Source organism: Cervus canadensis, chromosome 11 (assembly GCF_019320065.1).
Source record: "Cervus canadensis isolate Bull #8, Minnesota chromosome 11, ASM1932006v1, whole genome shotgun sequence".
Lineage (NCBI taxonomy): Eukaryota > Metazoa > Chordata > Mammalia > Artiodactyla > Cervidae > Cervus > Cervus canadensis.
This window is the reverse complement of record NC_057396.1, coordinates 44,776,578-44,793,869: the sequence shown is the minus strand read 5'-3', so window position 1 is coordinate 44,793,869 and position 17,292 is coordinate 44,776,578. Positions and strand designations below refer to the sequence as shown.

Here is a 17,292-nt window from a genome sequence, read left to right as displayed (position 1 = left end):
AGTATATACTGGAAATGGAGTCCTGGAATTGGCACTTCCTACTTTGTCCAATATTCATGCATTTGGAAGCCATTGAAAGCTGGAGAAAATAAACTGTTGCATATCATTACATCCCTTGATATGTTTGTTATTATTTCCTTTAAACAAGGGAATTGCATCCTGCCTTTGCCCAACTGCTGATATAATATTTGTCCTCTATCTGTCTTATTGGAAACAACTTCATTATAATTGCATGTGCAATTATATATTACCATCCCAGTGCACACATGTAAGAAGATTGGTGATTTGAACTTGTGAGTATGTGTTCTTCTAGGTGCCTCTGAGATTGTAAACAGAGAAAATGATCTAAGGAGATTGTGGGAAATTGGATTCTGTAACTGTGTATGATCACTCTTATGAAATCCTAAAAGGAGAATAATATTTGTCAGCTGTTGGTCCTTTAATGGACCGGAACCTGGTGGTTCCGAGAGTAAGAGAGAGAAGAGGCTGACACCCCCTGGTTTACGCGGAAAGCCAATAGAGCCCTGTCCTTAGGGCTTGCGCTGCTGCACATAGGCACCGGGCGCCCTCTCGGGTGGGTAAAGGCACAGTGCACCTTCTCGAGAGGGTCTTAGAAGCCCGGGCAAGAAAGTGAGCTCAGCGGGCCTCCGCGCTCCAAGGAATTAGCCAGAAATAGAGAGAGAGAGAAAGACAGAAAGAAGGAATAGAAAGAAAGAAAGACACAGGGACCAAAGCTCTGATGGAGCAAAGGTGTTTTAATCAAACATGGCGTGGGCGTATATACTGTCTTACAAGGTGGTTATTCTCAGCAAAGATAAAGATTAAAATTCCAGACTTACAATACATAAGACGAACCTTTCAAAGAGAGAGTTGCAAACAATCACCTTTTACCGTATGGCTCAAAAAAGGAAGAGGGTACTTATCATTGTAATGAGAAATGCCTGGATTCCTCAGCCCTGGGAAAGGGAAAGGCATGCCTCTCCTCTTAATTCCTGAATATTCAGGAATCAATAAGGGCCAGAGGGTTCCTGACAGATCCAAAACAGCACACAGGAGGCCTCTTGTTAAATGCTTCCTGACAGTCAGCATCTCACCTAAGACATGAGGAGTAAAATAAATATTACTGAGTTCCTCTTGGTCTACTTAGCATTTTCCACCTTTCTTTCCCCCTTCTCACCCCTAATGACTCTCTTCATATCTTCAACTAAAACAAATATATAGCTTCACTTATGTGAGCATTCAAAGGTAATACTGAAATAACAGAGGAAACTCATACATTAAGATGCTTAAATTCTTAGCATTTTTCTTAGACTGGTTCTTTACTTTTCCTAGTCCACACCACCCTCCTTCACTATGCATATATACAGCTGAAAACAAAGCAAATGCATCTGCAAATGCATTGAGTTTTGCGCATTTTTGGCATTAAACAAGTCTGGGGAAAGTAAAATACTAATGCATTCCTATTATATATTCCTAGTAGCTATATTTAATAAATTTGAATGTTGCTAAAACTATTAGGTGACTCGTCACAGACAGGCAATGTTTGAGTTGAGAGTATAAAAACAAACAACAAACAAAAAAAAAGAAACCAACAAGCCACGAGTATTTGTCTCATAGGAAGGTCCAACGTCGTGCAAGAGGAAACCTACAGGAAGCATTACTAAGCATTACTTAGCTTAGCTAAGAAGTTCTAAAATTCTAAATTAGTTTGCAGAATCCTGTCATATATGATTTTTATGCCAGATATGTTTGTAATGGTGATGATGTATTAAAATTATCTCCACTATTAATAGCAAATTTGAAAAGTGAATCTCTTATCGCTAAGTATTTAGTCACTGAATGTGTGACTGGATTTGAAGGAGTGAATGGTTTTCCAGTTTTCTTCTAGATGAATTGAGGGTTTTTCTTCTCATATGTAATTATATATAATAAAAGGCCTTTGTAGAAATCCTGAACCTATTGAACTATTTTGACTATACTACCAGCAAACCTGGATGAAATAAAAATACTTGAATTTAAAGGCCAGATGTGATTTGATTTCTCCCTAACCCCCCAAATGGAGTAATTTCACAAGCTGGAACTGTTTAAGAAGCAGTTTAGCAGATGAGTTCTCTGTTCAGGTTAGATTTATCCAGATACGACTATTTATTTACTCTGAAACAGTGATTAGTGAAACTATGGGACTGGAAAATATGTCTGGGCATGAGGCCATTTTTAATGAGAAGTAAAAGAACCATGGGGAAGACTATAGTTGTCGATGGAACTCAGCACGTCAACAACATACAGTAAGAGCGAAAAAGCAACAAAAGAGGAGGGTGTCTTGAGACTGGACGAAAACAAGATACTTGGATTATGGAAACAAAATTTGTATTTAAAGACAAAATAATTTTAAGCACTGCACAAATATCAACTTAGAAGAGTCCTTTAAAATGTTTGATGTGTTTGGATAAACTATAATTTTGAATTTTTTCTAAATATACAAGCTTTCAAGAATTATGGAGACAAAGTCTTATGACAGTGGTTTAAAAATCACTTAAATTGATTTTGAAAATATGGTGATTCATAGTGACACATTGGGAATTATAGCACCATTTAAATTGAAACAGCAGATATTAGCAGAAAATCACAGCATCTGTGAATATACCAGTAGGTTTGAATTATATTTTACCAGAAGGGAAATGACTACTAAATTAATACATGATTAATATACAAATTTTGAGGGAAGACTAATTTTATATATATATATATATGCACTATTTATCAGGGAGGAAGTAAAGAAATAATGGTGGCTAAGAGGGTAAAGCATCTATCTGCAATGTAGGAGACCTAGGTTCAATCCCTGGGTCAGGAAGATCCCCTGGAGAAGGAAATGGCAACCCACGCCAGTACTGTTGCCTGGAAAATTCCACAGAAGGAGGAGCCTTGTAGGCTACAGTCCATGGGATCACAAAGAGTCACACACGACTAAGCAACTTCACTTCTCATCAAAACAGAACTAGGAGTTAGCTGAAAGAGGAGTGTCCATGCCCGCTGGGGTAGGGAGTAGCAGAGAGAAGGAATCTAGAGTTTGTAAAATGTAACAAACATCTTATGACCAACAGAAAAGAGTTATTGCAGAGAGTTTGAAGAGAAAGGTGAAATTTATGAACATGAATGTCTGGAAATCAGCAGGGAATTCAGCACCGCATACATTTTATTGGAAACCCTTCCAGAATTGTGATTTTTTTCTATCATTGAGCTTCTCTGTTGGAGAAGTTGAATATACAGATTATAATATGAGATCATAAAGCAAGTAGAAGTAAGAAATTGAAGGAGCAAGGATATTGTGTCAGGTCAAAAGGAGTAGCTAATATGTTATACCAAGAGTAAAAAGCGTGAGAAGAATGTGAATCAGGAAAAGGTAGTATAGGCAGTAATGGTAAACTAAGACAATATGGGCCTTACATTAAGCTTCTGTGAGGGTATAGGGAATTGGAAAATGAAGTTAATCAGGGACAGAGATTGGGCAGAGACTGGTGTGTTTCTTCCTCAGTAAGATGGATGGTGATTTAGAAAAGCAAACAAACAACCCTTTGAATCGCAGCTTTAAGGGACTAGGGAGTAGTGTAATAATGGCTGCATTTTGGGCTCATTTATGAGTGTGTTTCTATAATGCCTGCAAGTAATTTTGCACAATCCTATCTGAAGAAGAGAATCTGTGTGATCAACCAATATGGGTTAAAAGTAAATGCCATACTGGATTGACTTACTGGGTTCTATGAGGTGTTATGACCAACCTAGATAGCATATTAAAAAGCAGAGACACTACATTGCCAACAAAGTTCTATTTAGTCAAGTCTATGGTTTTTCCAGTGGTCATGTATGGATGTAAAAGTTGGACTATGAAGGAAGCTGAGCACCAAAAAATTGATGCTTTTGAACTGTGGTTTGGAGAAGACTCTTGAGAGTCCCTGGGACTGCAAGGAGATCCAACCAGTCCATCCTAAAGGAGATCAGTCCTGGGTGTTCATTGGAAGGACTGATGTTGAAGCTAAAACTCCAATACTTTGGCCACCTCATGCGAAGAGTTGACTCATCTGAAAAGACCCTGATGCTGGGAGGGGTTGGGGGCAGGAGGAGAAGGGGACGACAGAGGATGAAATGGCTGGATGGCATTTCTGACTCAATGGACGTGAGTTTGAGTAAACTCCGGGCATTGGTGATGGACAGGGAGGCCTGACGTGCTGCGATTCATGGGGTCGCAAAGAGTGGATACGACTGAGCGACTGATCTGACTGAACTGAACTGATGAGGTGTTTGGAGAGAACGTCATATGAATGATGTGCCTATTTTCAATATGTGAGAGAAAAATAAGCCTCCAAGAAATTATAATAATACTTAAATATGGAAATTGCCAGCAAATGGCTTTCGTAACATATGCTACACTTCCATAAAAGATGAATGGAGCATACAGAAAATAGAGCTATATGGTAGTATCCAGAGGTGGATTTTAATAAATATATTAAAACTGCTTATTTTAAATCAGTAATCATATCATGAACTTGAATCCCACTGAATAAATATAGTTACTTATTCAATATTGCATAATATATCTAAAGTTTTATGTATATAATTTTTCCAGTGGTCATGTATGGATTTAAGAGTTGGACTGTGAAGAAAGCTGAGTGCCAAAAATTTGATGCATATTAATACTTTTTTGATTATTTGATACTTTTTTGTTATTCTAGAAAAATACTGATAAAATACATTTTAGTGTACATATGAAAATATAGATATCATTATTTGATTAAATTTTGGTAATTGAAAAGTTTCTTTCAGAAATAATCATAAAACTTTCAATTTTTAGGTATTGTTCTATCAGGTAAAAAATTTTGCGGTTCAGTTTTTGCAGAAATAAATTTGCATATGAGAAATTCATGTTTCACATTTTAGTATAGCAGATGTCTGACTTATTTCTTTGTTGTCATTACATATTATTTTAATTATTTATCTGTAAAATATTTAACTTTATACATAATACTCAGAGAATTTCCCTAGGTTCCAACTTTGGGATAAAAGCAGATTCTAAATATTCTGTTACAACCTCTTTATGTGTCCCGTATGCATACTTAGCATACCACTTGTCATGTGTAATTGTCACAGGTAGAGCTTTGCCTGTGTCATCTTTGATAATGCCACTTTATAACATTTTCCCAAGATCTAGAGCAGCTCCTAAGAGTGTGTTGGTATTATTATTATTATTAGACTTCTACTAGACTATCTGAATGAATTGGAAGTTCTTTGATTAGAAAATAAAGTTATATGTAGCACACCATTTATGTCAGATCTTGTTAACTTACAAGAAGTTAACTTAGAAGACCCAACTACATTCAATGAGATGGTTTTCAACTAATTTTGCAAAAACCATAGGAGTTCACATTGACTGGAAGGAGAGCTTCCTCTCTCTATAGTGAATATTTGTAAGCTTCCAAGTGTGTATGTGTTTATATCTATCTGTATACATAGCAAAAAAAAGAGAACAGAAAGAAAATTCAAAATAAATTATTCAGGGAAACTCTATGTACATTCACAGCCAAATTTAACTGCAACATCAAAAAAAACAAAAACAAAAACACGACTATGTGTGTCAAAATGCCATTTGAAACCACATTTAACCACTGATGGTATGAACCTAGGTAAAAACATAAAGCAAGAAAGATACTCAACAAAAACCGCCATCTTGAATCAGACTCTCTAAACTAGAGAGTTCAAAACAAACATGCCCCAGCTCAATGGCATAGTTTTCATGCCCTCGGTGCTGACACTGATTGGGATCCCTAGCCTGGAGTCTGTGCAGTTCTGGATCAGCATTCCTTTCTCTGCCATGCACATCACTGCTCCGTTTGGGAATTTTCTGCTGCTGGTCATTATCAAATCTGAGCCCAGCCTCCATGAACCCATATATCTTTTCCTGACAATGCTTTGAGTGACAGACATTGCTCTCAATAACTGCATTTTGTAGGATGTACTCTGCATGTAAGTTAAAGGAACAAGGTGACAACATATAGCCTTGACCTACTCCTTTCCTGATTTTGAACCAGCCCATTGTTTCATGTCCATTTCTAACTGTTGCTTCTTGACCTGCATACAGGTTTTGCAGGAGGCAGGTAAAACCTCTGGATTTATAGGTTTGTCAAATTTCATTCCAGTGATCTTGACTTTATCACATGAACTATGATTTTATAATTACAGAGTTAATGTCATAAACTTTGTGTGTACATCATTTTCATCCAGCTACAATTAACTGCTTTGAAAGTAGGAAAGGATTTAATTAATCTAGGTTTTTCCAATACTGTAGAACCCACTGAAACTCCCTGCCTCTCTGACCATGAGTCCTATTGATGTTACACACCAGCAGAGTCTGATGCAAACTCTTTACAACTATAATTTTCCAAACCCCATGGTATCTTTAAGTGATATCACAAATCCTATAGGGCTAAGCTTTATAGTGCTGAAATTGGCCCAAGCTGTCCAATTGTGTCTTTCTCAGATGACTTTAGGAAGACAGCACCTTGCAAGTACTAGATTATACTAAATGAATTTCATTTGACATCCTTACTTTTATTCTTATATTGTTAGTGTTGTTAAATTGTTAATGCTACTTTATCTAAATTTATTACAAGTTTTGATTTTTTACATCATTTTCCCCTTATGCAAAATTCTATCTATTTAGATTGTGTTCACAATAATGAGCTGAAAACACAGCAGACTGGTTCCAAATAGGAAAAGGTGTACGTCAAGGCTGTATATTGTCACCCTGCTTATTTAGCTTATATGCAGAGTACATCATGAGAAATGCTGGGCTGGAGGAAGCACAAACTGGAATCAAGATTGCCAGGAGAAATATCAATAACCTCAGACATGCAGATGACACCACCCTTATGGCAGAAAGCGAAGAAGAACTAAAGAGCCTCTTGATGAAAGTGAAAAAGGAGAGTGAAAAAGTTGGCTTAAAGCTCAACATTCAGAAAACTAAGATCATGGCATCCAATCCCATCTCTTCGTGGCAAAGAGATGGGGAAACAATAGAAAGAGTGACAGACTTTATTTTTCTGGGCTCCAAAATCACTGCAGATGGTGATTGCAGCCATGAAATTAAAAGATGCTTACCCCTTGGAAGGAAAGTCACGACCAACCTAGACAGAATATTAAAAAGCAGAGACATTACTTTGCCAACAAAGTCCATCTAGTCAAGGCTATGGTTTTTCCAGTGGTCATGTATGGATGTGAGAGTTGGACTATAAAGAAAGCTGAGTACCAAAGAATTGATGCTTTTTAACTGTGATGTTGGAGAAGACTCTTAAGAGTGCCTTGGACTGCAAGGAGATCCAATGAATCCATCCTAAAAGAAATCAGACCTGTTGTTGTTTAGTCACTAAGTCATATCTGACTCTTATGAAACCTCGAGGACTGTTGCCCACCTGACTTCTCCGTCCATGGTATTTTCCAGGCAAGAATACTGGAGTGTGTAGCCATTTCCTTCTCCAGGGTATCTTCTCAACCCAGGAATCAAACCTGCATCACCTGCATTGGCAGGCAGATTCTTTACCACTGAGTCCCTGGGGAATCTCAACTAACACATTGCTGCTGCTGCGGCTGCTGCTAAGTCACTTCAGTCGTGTCCGACTCTGTGCAACCCCATAGACAGCAGCCCACCAGGCTCCCCTGTCCCTGGGATTCTCCAGGCAAGAATACTGGAGTGAGTTGCCATTTCCTTCTCCACAACTAACATATTATGATGTAGTCAATTGTTGCTCTGAATTATAGATCAGCAAACTTATTATGTAAAGGGATTGACAGTGAATATTTTAAGCTTTTTAATTGTATGATCTCTGTCCTAATTATTCAACTTTGCCCCTACTGTGCCAAAGCTTCCATCAACAATACATTAATCAATGGATATGATGGTAATCCAATAAAATTTTTTATTTAGAAAAGAGGCAACAAGATGGATTTAGCCTGTATGCTACAGATTGCCCCATGGACTTGACAAAGTCATATTCTGTGAAGTAGGTCATCAGGCTCTATAAGTGCAAAATATAGTGTAGTGTCTAATTAAATAAATTCAGAGTTTTGGCTAGATTTATCACTTGGAGACAAGGTCATTCATTGTATACAAGATTGTATGGCCCTTTCACCATTCCCATTGTACAACTCTTTATTTCTCAAGGTGCCCAAAACTAGACATTTTCTTATTGAATGCCCCTCCTGCTTTTCTAATTATATATTTTTTTCTTTAAGTTTTATTCTCCATTTTTAGTATGCCATCACTCTTTTCTGGATGTATTTTTACTTTTCATACAGTGTCTATTCACCTCCATTGTGATGTTGCCTCTTAGAAAACCTTGGGCACCCTTACTACCTGCTATGTTATCATTACTCTTCAAGACTCAACTCATCCTTTTCATAGCATCTCCTCCAATATACCTTAGAAAATTGTCTCATCATGATGTTTTTGGTATTCCATAATTACCTGCACAATTTTTAAACTGTTACTCTGAATTTATCTTTTTTATTATCTGGGATATATGCTGATTTTTTCATTATAAAAATTAGTTCAATTTTTCCTACTTTGTTTCTCATATATTTGGGCAAGTATTTGACTCTTAATAAATACTTTATGACATTAACTGATTCTCCCACTGACTTAAGTGACTTGATGTGTTACTTATTGAGACAATAAATTTTGTAGGATGGCTTGGGTGGGTGAATAAGTGTGAAATGTCCCCTTTGGAGAATGTTGAATAACTAAGAGGATATCTTTGTAGAGCTATCTATTTCAGAACTCTATAGGTATTTGGAAAAAACATCTTTTCTAACAGATCTTCCAATTTTCAGTACCTATCATGGCACTATTCATGATAATATGGAAGAAGATTGTTGATTACTGTGATAACTGTCTTCTATTCATCATTTAATTTAATCCTTGCTCTAACATTATAAAGTATAAAAGCTATTTCCTCTGTTTAATCAATGATGAAACTCAGAATTTATATAGTCAAAAAGGAAACTCAGCCAGTCATTAGTAACAGAAGCAACATTTGAAATTAATTTATCTTTTCCAGAACTCTACTCTAAAATATCTGATAGAGCCTCTCAGAGTATATTCATTGGGGAAAAAAAAGGAAGATTTACATCATTGTAAGAAATCAGAGCTAGTTGTAATATAATTCATACAAAAGTTAATAAGATACAAATACAGTTATGAATAGGTAAAATTATGGCTACAGCAGAATAAAAATGTCAGAGGCTAGGAAGCTCATTCATATGAAAACACACTTTGGCCAATAAGTATTTGAAAAATATATTCAAACCTTTGTCAAGAATCAACAATTTCCAACTCAATGAGCATTCATTCCATAAAACAATCCTAAAAGTAAAAAGATGCTTTGCACAGAGCATTTACAATTGGGCCTAAATTAGGGTCCTCTGTGCTACATGCATAGCAAAATTAATGTTCTTAATTAGGAAGCAGATTGTTTACAAACAGCACTGGATAAATGTGACTGAAAAATTGATATTCTCTGAAGCCAAAAAAAAGGGAACTGAATGTGGATAAATAGGATTTTCACAAGTGTGAAGTGAAAGTGTTCAAGTGTTTCAAGTGTTACTGCAGAGCCAAAATCATGTTACCAGCTTACCCTGATTGGACATTTTCCTAGTAAACTAGAAGTGACTCTTGCCTAGGAGGCTGCCAAAATATTATAATATAATTTATCAGGCATAAGGAGACTGAAAAATCTATCATGATACCTAAAAGAAGAGCAAATGTGTGGGAATAAATATAAAATATTGAGAGAAATATGCTTCATTTTTGACATGCTGATTCATCATTGCTACTAAAATAATAAATAGAAAGACACTTGAAAATTATTTTTACTCTACAGTTTTTAAACAAAGCATGTAACAATTAAAAATGGAAAAAAATGTTTTCAAGAATGGCAATGTCCAGTATGTTGAGAAGTTTTAAATTGCTACAATAACTAAACTAGTCATTTCACATGTGTGGATATTATTAAATATTATGAATAAATATAGAATGTGAGGTAATATTAACAATAAGTAACAATTGTTGCTAACATTTATTGAAATGATAAATATTTCAATAATTTAACATTTTGTGAATGTGAAGAAACACACCTTTATTTCTAAAGGAAAGAAAGCATAGAAATTGAAAATAGAGAAAAAAAAAATAAAGGTACAGCATCAAATATCCCTGATTAAAGCCATAGATGGATCAATAAAGACGTTGGGGACCAGGTTGTAACTTTTGTTAATGTACTATGTCTCCATGAAACCGAGTCTACCACCATGGGTTTGTTTTTAAATATCTTAGTTTTCAGAAATTCTTTTGTTTGGGAAAAAGAGACCAATCACTCGGTCACGAATCTGCTTTGTCTTGACACCATATACCAAGGGATTGAGTGTGGGGGGCACCAGAAGGTACAAACTTGCAAAAATGATATGGACACTTGGAGGCACCTTCTTGCCAATGCGGTGAGTTAGAAAGCTAAAGAGGGCAGGTGTGTAGGAGACAAGGATAGTGCACACGTGGGCGGCACAGGTGCCCAGTGCTTTTGAGCGGGCATGCTGAGAGGAGAGCCGGAAGACTGCCTGAAGGATTTTGAGATAGGATGTGGCTATGAGCCCGAGGTCCAATACCATCACTGAAAGGGCCACAGAGATTCCATATGCTCTATTAATATGGGTGTTTGCACTGGCTAACTTCACTATAGCCATGTGCTCACAATAGGCATGATTGATGATATATTTGGTGTAATATGGTAGCCTCTTAATAAGAAGAGGACAGGGTAAAACCATAAGAATACCTCGAGTCACACTGACTAAACCCATTTTGATGACCATTGGTGTTGTCAAGATGGTTGTATAACGTAGTGGGATACAAATAGCTACATAACGGTCAAAGGCCATGGCAACTAGGAAGGCTGACTCAATTATGCAAAATGTGTGGATGAAATACATTTGTGCTAAGCAGATATTAAAGTCAAATCTGTGAGAATCCAACCAAAAGATGCCAAGCATCTTGGGGGCCACGGAAGAAGCAAGGGCCATGTCGTTCATTGCCAGCATGCAAAGGAAGAAATACATAGGCTGGTGGAGGCTTGGCTCTAGTTTGATGGTAATGATGATTATGCTGTTCCCCAGCATGGTCAGGGAAAACAGGAGGCAGACAGGAATGCCGATCCAGCAGTGAAAATCTTGCAAGCCAGGAATACCAACCAAGAAGAAAGATGAAATGTAGTGATGAGTAGTATTGTCTGCCATGTTAAAAGTCACTAGGTTGCATGCTTAGACAGAAAGTAGCTGGTCAAATCCCTCTGTGCAGAAAGTAGGATGACAGACTGTTTTTTCCATAGTCCTGTATGTGTGGAATCCAGGCACACTGTGTAATGACCTGCTTGAAGGGCTGACTCTTCTTCTAAACCTCTGTCAATCATCAGGTTAACCACGTCCCCATACTTAGTCCTGGAATCTTCACCTGCAAATGAAAAGATTGAATTTATTTATTTCAGATATTTTTTCCTGAGTTTTCAGGGTTTTTTTTTTTCCCAGTTCTACCTATAGCATGTATTTCTTGTTAAAGGATCAGTTAGCAACATAATAACTTCATCACTGTGCCAAAGCCAGTGCTGGATTCTTATATAAACAGTTTTAGAAAAGAAGTAAGTCAAGTTGTCTTTTCAAGAAAATTGAGATCAAGTATGAATACACATACATAAACACACATAAAAATTAACATAGATTTCAAAATGCAATCATTATTTTAATAATACTCTTATCCATAGAGCACATAATAGAATAAGACCTGACTCTAAAGCATAAAAACAAAACATGAAAATAAGGACAATAAGGGCTTAATCATCAACCAAAGACAAATTTTTCCTATTTTAGATTGACTCCATAAGAATATCTGAAGATGGACAGCATATCACAACCATATAAAAAGGAAAAAAAAATGGATGTTTTATTTCTTTATGCTATCAAATGATCTATAGGTGCTGCAAATAAGCACAGAAGTGTTGCTAAGCTCAGCCTTATTTCTGGAAAGCCAACAATCCCTGCTGAAGGCAGCCCTACATCTGAATTTGGCATCCAACCTTCCTGATGAGAGAGAAGAGCAAAGAAAATGCAATTCAGCTTTTTTGGTCTTAACAGCAAAAGTAGTTTCTGATGACTCTTGCCCTGACCACCTTCTTCAGTTATAATAACTGGGCCCTATCCTTCCTAAGATCCAGTTTCTACCTAGTACTGTAATTCTGGAATATGCACTCCATTTATCTTAACGTGCTTTTTAGTGTATAATTGTCCCCAACATCTTGCTCTGTGATCCTGAGTTCCATTTACATGAAAGTTAATGTATATTGAGAAATATACCTAATGGAAATCGTTCCTTGTATAGTTGTTTTAATAATATCTGTATGAAAAAAAGAAAACCTGTCAGGTTATGTGTCTTCCTCTATTAAACATATGATACACTTGGCCTATGTGAGTAAGCATTTGAAGTGTATTATTGTAAGAAATTGAAAATGTAAAATCGGTCATAAATATTTCCAAAAAAATTCAAAACTTAACTTTAGCTACAATTTAGAATCCTAGAGTTTTGGAAACTACTACATAAGGGACAAACTCTATAACCTAGACAGGGAAAAAAATTAAGACAAAATCTACAATAGTGAACATTTAAATATGAAAAGTTTTCAAGTATCTATTAAACTTCTTCTCTTTGCAAATCCTTAAATGATTACTTTCCACTTGGAAACTTTGCCAGGTTCCATTCGTACACCTGTCTCTGGGAGAATCAAACACACAAGAGGTTAACCACCTAGAAATAAACCCATACCTTTTAGCTAGAAGTAGTTACATTATAAACAAGAATAATTTCTCTTGATAAATATAATAATTGAAAATAGACTTTTAGTTTCCAACAAATTTATTTATAAGATGATAACATAATCCTTACCAAGAAAAAGTGACTTCCCCTTGCTTTAAAGGAAGGAGGCTTCCTGTCAGAGCCCTAGAAGGTGGCACACAGACAGGAAATTATGGAGAACTACCCCTAAGTCATAGTCTGCTTGTATAGTCACCCCTTCCATCTAGAAGTTCTTCTCTGTCTTCTCTCAGGTTTATGTTGAAAGAAATTTTGGAGAAATTCACTTGTTTCAATAAAGTCATTCTTTATATTAGCCTCAGCAGACAATCTGCTTAGGTAGTCAGAATATCTGCTCAAGACCTCTCTAACGTTTCTGCTGTCGCTATTGTTCCATCTGCTTCCAAACCATACAAGTATTTAATTCTTTCTGACACCCTGGGCTTTGATATTTTGCCTGTTGCTCAGTCAGTTAGCATTGCGCTTGGCTGAAATCCACCACTCCAGTAGAGAGGACTCTTTTGGAATGCCATGGTATTTTCTAAACAGTCTTTGTTGAATGCATTATAAATTTATATTAAGGTATTTTAATAATCACACAAAAAAAATCCCCAAACTTAATTCAGTGAGTTCTCCCCTCCTCTTCCATGTAATCGTATCTTATTTTGCTGACAACAACAGCCACCCAGCCATTAAACTAGGAATTGTCAGAATTATCCTTGCCTCCTCTGTTTATCTCTAGTACCTCAGTCAAGCAGCTATTAAGTCGCTATTTCTGTTAGATCTCTTACCTTATGTTTTGTGTGCATTTATTTTCAAGTGAATCTCCTTCATCAGACTATGCACATCCAAGAAAGGTACACAATCTCAGTAAACTCTCTGTAGATTCTGAGGAATGATTGATGTAATGTTTCTCTACATCCTTTACAGTCTCTTAAGAATTTCACAGACTGTTATCTTGCTCTCAAGGCTTCTGACTCACCAGAGATGGTTTGTTTATTCATAGTCATTAACTACCCTTCATTTATTTCAACTGTCTTCTTAGAATATGTGCTTTCAAAATTGTTTCTGGTTATGAGTTATATAACCAGAAACTTCCCTTTAGCAGAAATTTCCAAAAACAGTTATGCTCTTCCATAAATAATAGTAACACAATATGTGTATATTTATATATACGATTTTACTTGGTTCCTCTTCTCTACTACCAAATCACATTACTGACATTACTCAGTTGTTTCTTAAAAATGTGTAACATCATTTATAAATTTATAAATCCTCCTTTCCTGCTTTACTTTCACTAGTTTTATCTTGAATTCTATCTCACAGCGCATGATATATCATAGATGATAATAAAAGATAACTGCTCTTCTCTGCAAATTCTCAAATGATTGTCTTGCATTGTGGCATGTAGGCCAATATGTATATGTGGGAATGGTTTAAAAATATGACAGTGGTTACCATTGGAACAGTGAGGACTCTGTGGTTAAGTTGATAGTTATGGTTACTTTTTAATGGGTTATTCCAATGCTCAGGAGGCCCCTCTGTTTGCAAGCCTGATGGATCCCTTAGGAGACATAAAGTTGAAAAGAGGACTGGGCCAACAATAAATACAGGGCAATAGCAACGTACTTCTGGAATGCGTGTGTACTAAGTCACTTCAGTCATGTCTGACTCTTTGCAACTCTATGGACTGTAGCCTGCTAGGCTCCTCTGCCCAGGGGATTCTCCAGGCAAAAATACTGGAGTGCATTTTCATGCCATCCCAACCCAGGGTTGGGACCCACATCTCTCATGTCTCCTGCACTGGTGGGTGGGCCACCTGGGAAGTCCCATGCTTCTGAAAGAGCTATGTCAATATTTTAAACTCCCCAGAACTTGTATTGATAGCTCTTATGTGTTTCTCCATTGCAGAATGTAGTATTAAAAAAAATGAATTATGATTAACATACAATATTATGTTAGTTTTGCTAACGAATTAGGTCATATGGACCCTTATTTGGTCCCTAGCCCAACTGAGGCCCCCTGTTTAGGCAAGGAAGGTTCTTTTCCTGTTCAGGTTTGCATAGTCAAAATGAAAACTAAGCTGAGATTGAAGCAACACAAGTTTTATTCAATCTCCAGAGAATGGAGAAGCAGGAACTTAGTTCACAAATCAAATTGTCACCTAGGGGATGACTGAAAGTGAAGTGAAAGTGTAAGTCTCTCAGTCGTGTCTGACTCTTTGCAATACCATAGAGTATATAATCCATGGAATTCTCCAGGCCTGAATACTGGAGTGGGTAGCCTTTCCCTTTTTCAGGGGATCTTCCCAACCCAGGAATTGAACCCAGTTCTCCCACATTGCAAGCAGATTTTTTTTTTTTTTTTACCAGCTGAGTCACAAGGGAGGTCCAAGAATACTGGAGTGGATAGCTTATCCCTTCTCCAGCATATCTTCCCAACCCAGTAACTGAAGTGGGGTCTCCTGAATTGCAGGCTGATTCTTTACCAAATGAGCTATCAGGGAAGCCCAAGGGATGATTAAGGCAAGACTTTAAGGTCAAGGTCAGTGGAGGGGGATGTTGGTATATGTCTTAGTTTTCCAGGAACAAGTGGGGTTCTTCCTAGAACTGCTTTTTTGCCCTTGTATGATCGTTTTGCATCTGAGTTGTAAGAAGATAGAACCATTGTGGTGTGGATAGGCAGAGATCTCAATGTAATTGGTCATTGGTGTGTAATCCAGAGTCAACATCATCAACCTGATTTCAAACAGTCTGGGATCTTTGTGCTTGTGATCAGCATATAGTTAACTTCTTCCCAGTGGTGGTTTCAGTATCTGCAAAACAGCTCAAAGGACATGGCTCATGATATTATCAATAGCTGTTGAGGAGGAAGTTAAAGGTCCTTGACTTTGTTTAGTGGCCAAACTATTATTGCCTTGCTTTGCTTCATAGTTTTCCTTTCTTTCTGCATTTTCTCTCATGAAACTCATTCTTTGTAACTAGAGGAAGGCCTGTGAAGCTAACATTTTTCTACAAACAAGAGATAGGTGGAGGATAGGATGGGGGCTGTCCTGGGAAGACCCTATAGGTTCCTACTTGGTTATGGTTTCAGGAATACAACATAATGATTTAATATTTTTATACATTTGAAAAAGATAGGACACCGAAGATGAACCTCCCTGGCTGGTAGTTGCTCAATATGCTACTGGAGATCAGTGGTGAAATAAATCCAGAAAGAATAAAGAGACAGAGCCAAAGCAAAAATACCCAGCTGTGGCTATGACTTGTGATAGAAGCAAAGTTTGATGCTATAAAGAGCATATTGCAAAGGAACCTGGAATGCCAGGTTCATGAATCAAGGCAAATTGAAAGTGGTCAAACAGGAGATGGCAACAGTGAGTGTGACCATTTTAGGAATCAGCGAACTAAAATGGACTGGAATAAGTGAATTTAACTCAGATGACCATTATATCTACTACTGTGGGCAAGATTCCCATAGAAGAAATGGAGTAGCCATCATAGTCAACAAAAGAATTTGGAATGCATTTTGGAATGCAGTACTTGGATGCAATCTCAAAAAAGACAGAATGATCTTTGTTCATTTCCAAAGCAAACCATTCAATATCACAGTAATCCAAGTCTATGCCCCAACAAGTAAAGCTGAAGAAGCTGAAGTTGAATGGTTCTAAGAAGACCTGCAAGACCTTCCAGAACTAACACCTAAAAAAGATGTCCTTTTCATTATAGGGGACTGGAACGCAAAAGTAAGAAGTCAAAAAACACCTGAAGTAAGAGGCACATTTGGCCTTGGAGTACAGAATGAAGCAGGGCAAAGGCTAATAGAGTTCTGCCAAGAGAATGCACTGGTCATAGCAAACACCCTCTTCCAACAACATAAGAGAGGACTCTACACATGGACATCACCGGATGGTCAATACTGAAATCAGATTGATTATATTCTTTGCAGCCAAAGATGGGGAAGCTGTATACAGTCAGAAAAAACAAGACTGGGAACTGACTGAGGCTCAGATCATGAATTCCTTATTGCCAAATTCAGATTTAAATTGAAGAAAGTAGGGAAAACCACTAGACCATTCAGGTATGACCTAAATCAAATCTCTTATGATTATACAGTGGAAGTGAGAAATAGATTTAAGGGACTAGATCTGATAGACAGAGTGCCTAATGAACTATGGATGCAGGTTCCTGACATTGTACAGGAGACAGGGATCAAGACCATCCCCAAGAAAAATAAATGCAAAAAAGCAAATTGGCTGCTGAGGAGGTCTTACAAATAGCTGTGAAAAGAAGAGAAGCAAAGAGCAAAGGATAAAAGGAAAGATATATCCATTTGAATGAAGAGTTCCAAAGAATAGCAAGGAG

At 37.0% G+C, this 17,292-nt stretch overlaps 1 protein-coding gene across 1 annotated transcript; it reads right to left on the bottom strand.

The window, feature by feature from the left end:
• Positions 1–10,301: 10,301 nt before the first annotated feature.
• Positions 10,302–11,325, bottom strand: LOC122449222 (putative olfactory receptor 52P1). Its single transcript, XM_043480772.1, has one exon. The coding sequence runs from the start codon at positions 11,323–11,325 to the stop codon at positions 10,372–10,374; it is 954 nt and encodes a 317-aa protein (XP_043336707.1). The 3' UTR covers positions 10,302–10,371.
• Between the last annotated feature and the right edge of the window lie 5,967 nt (positions 11,326–17,292).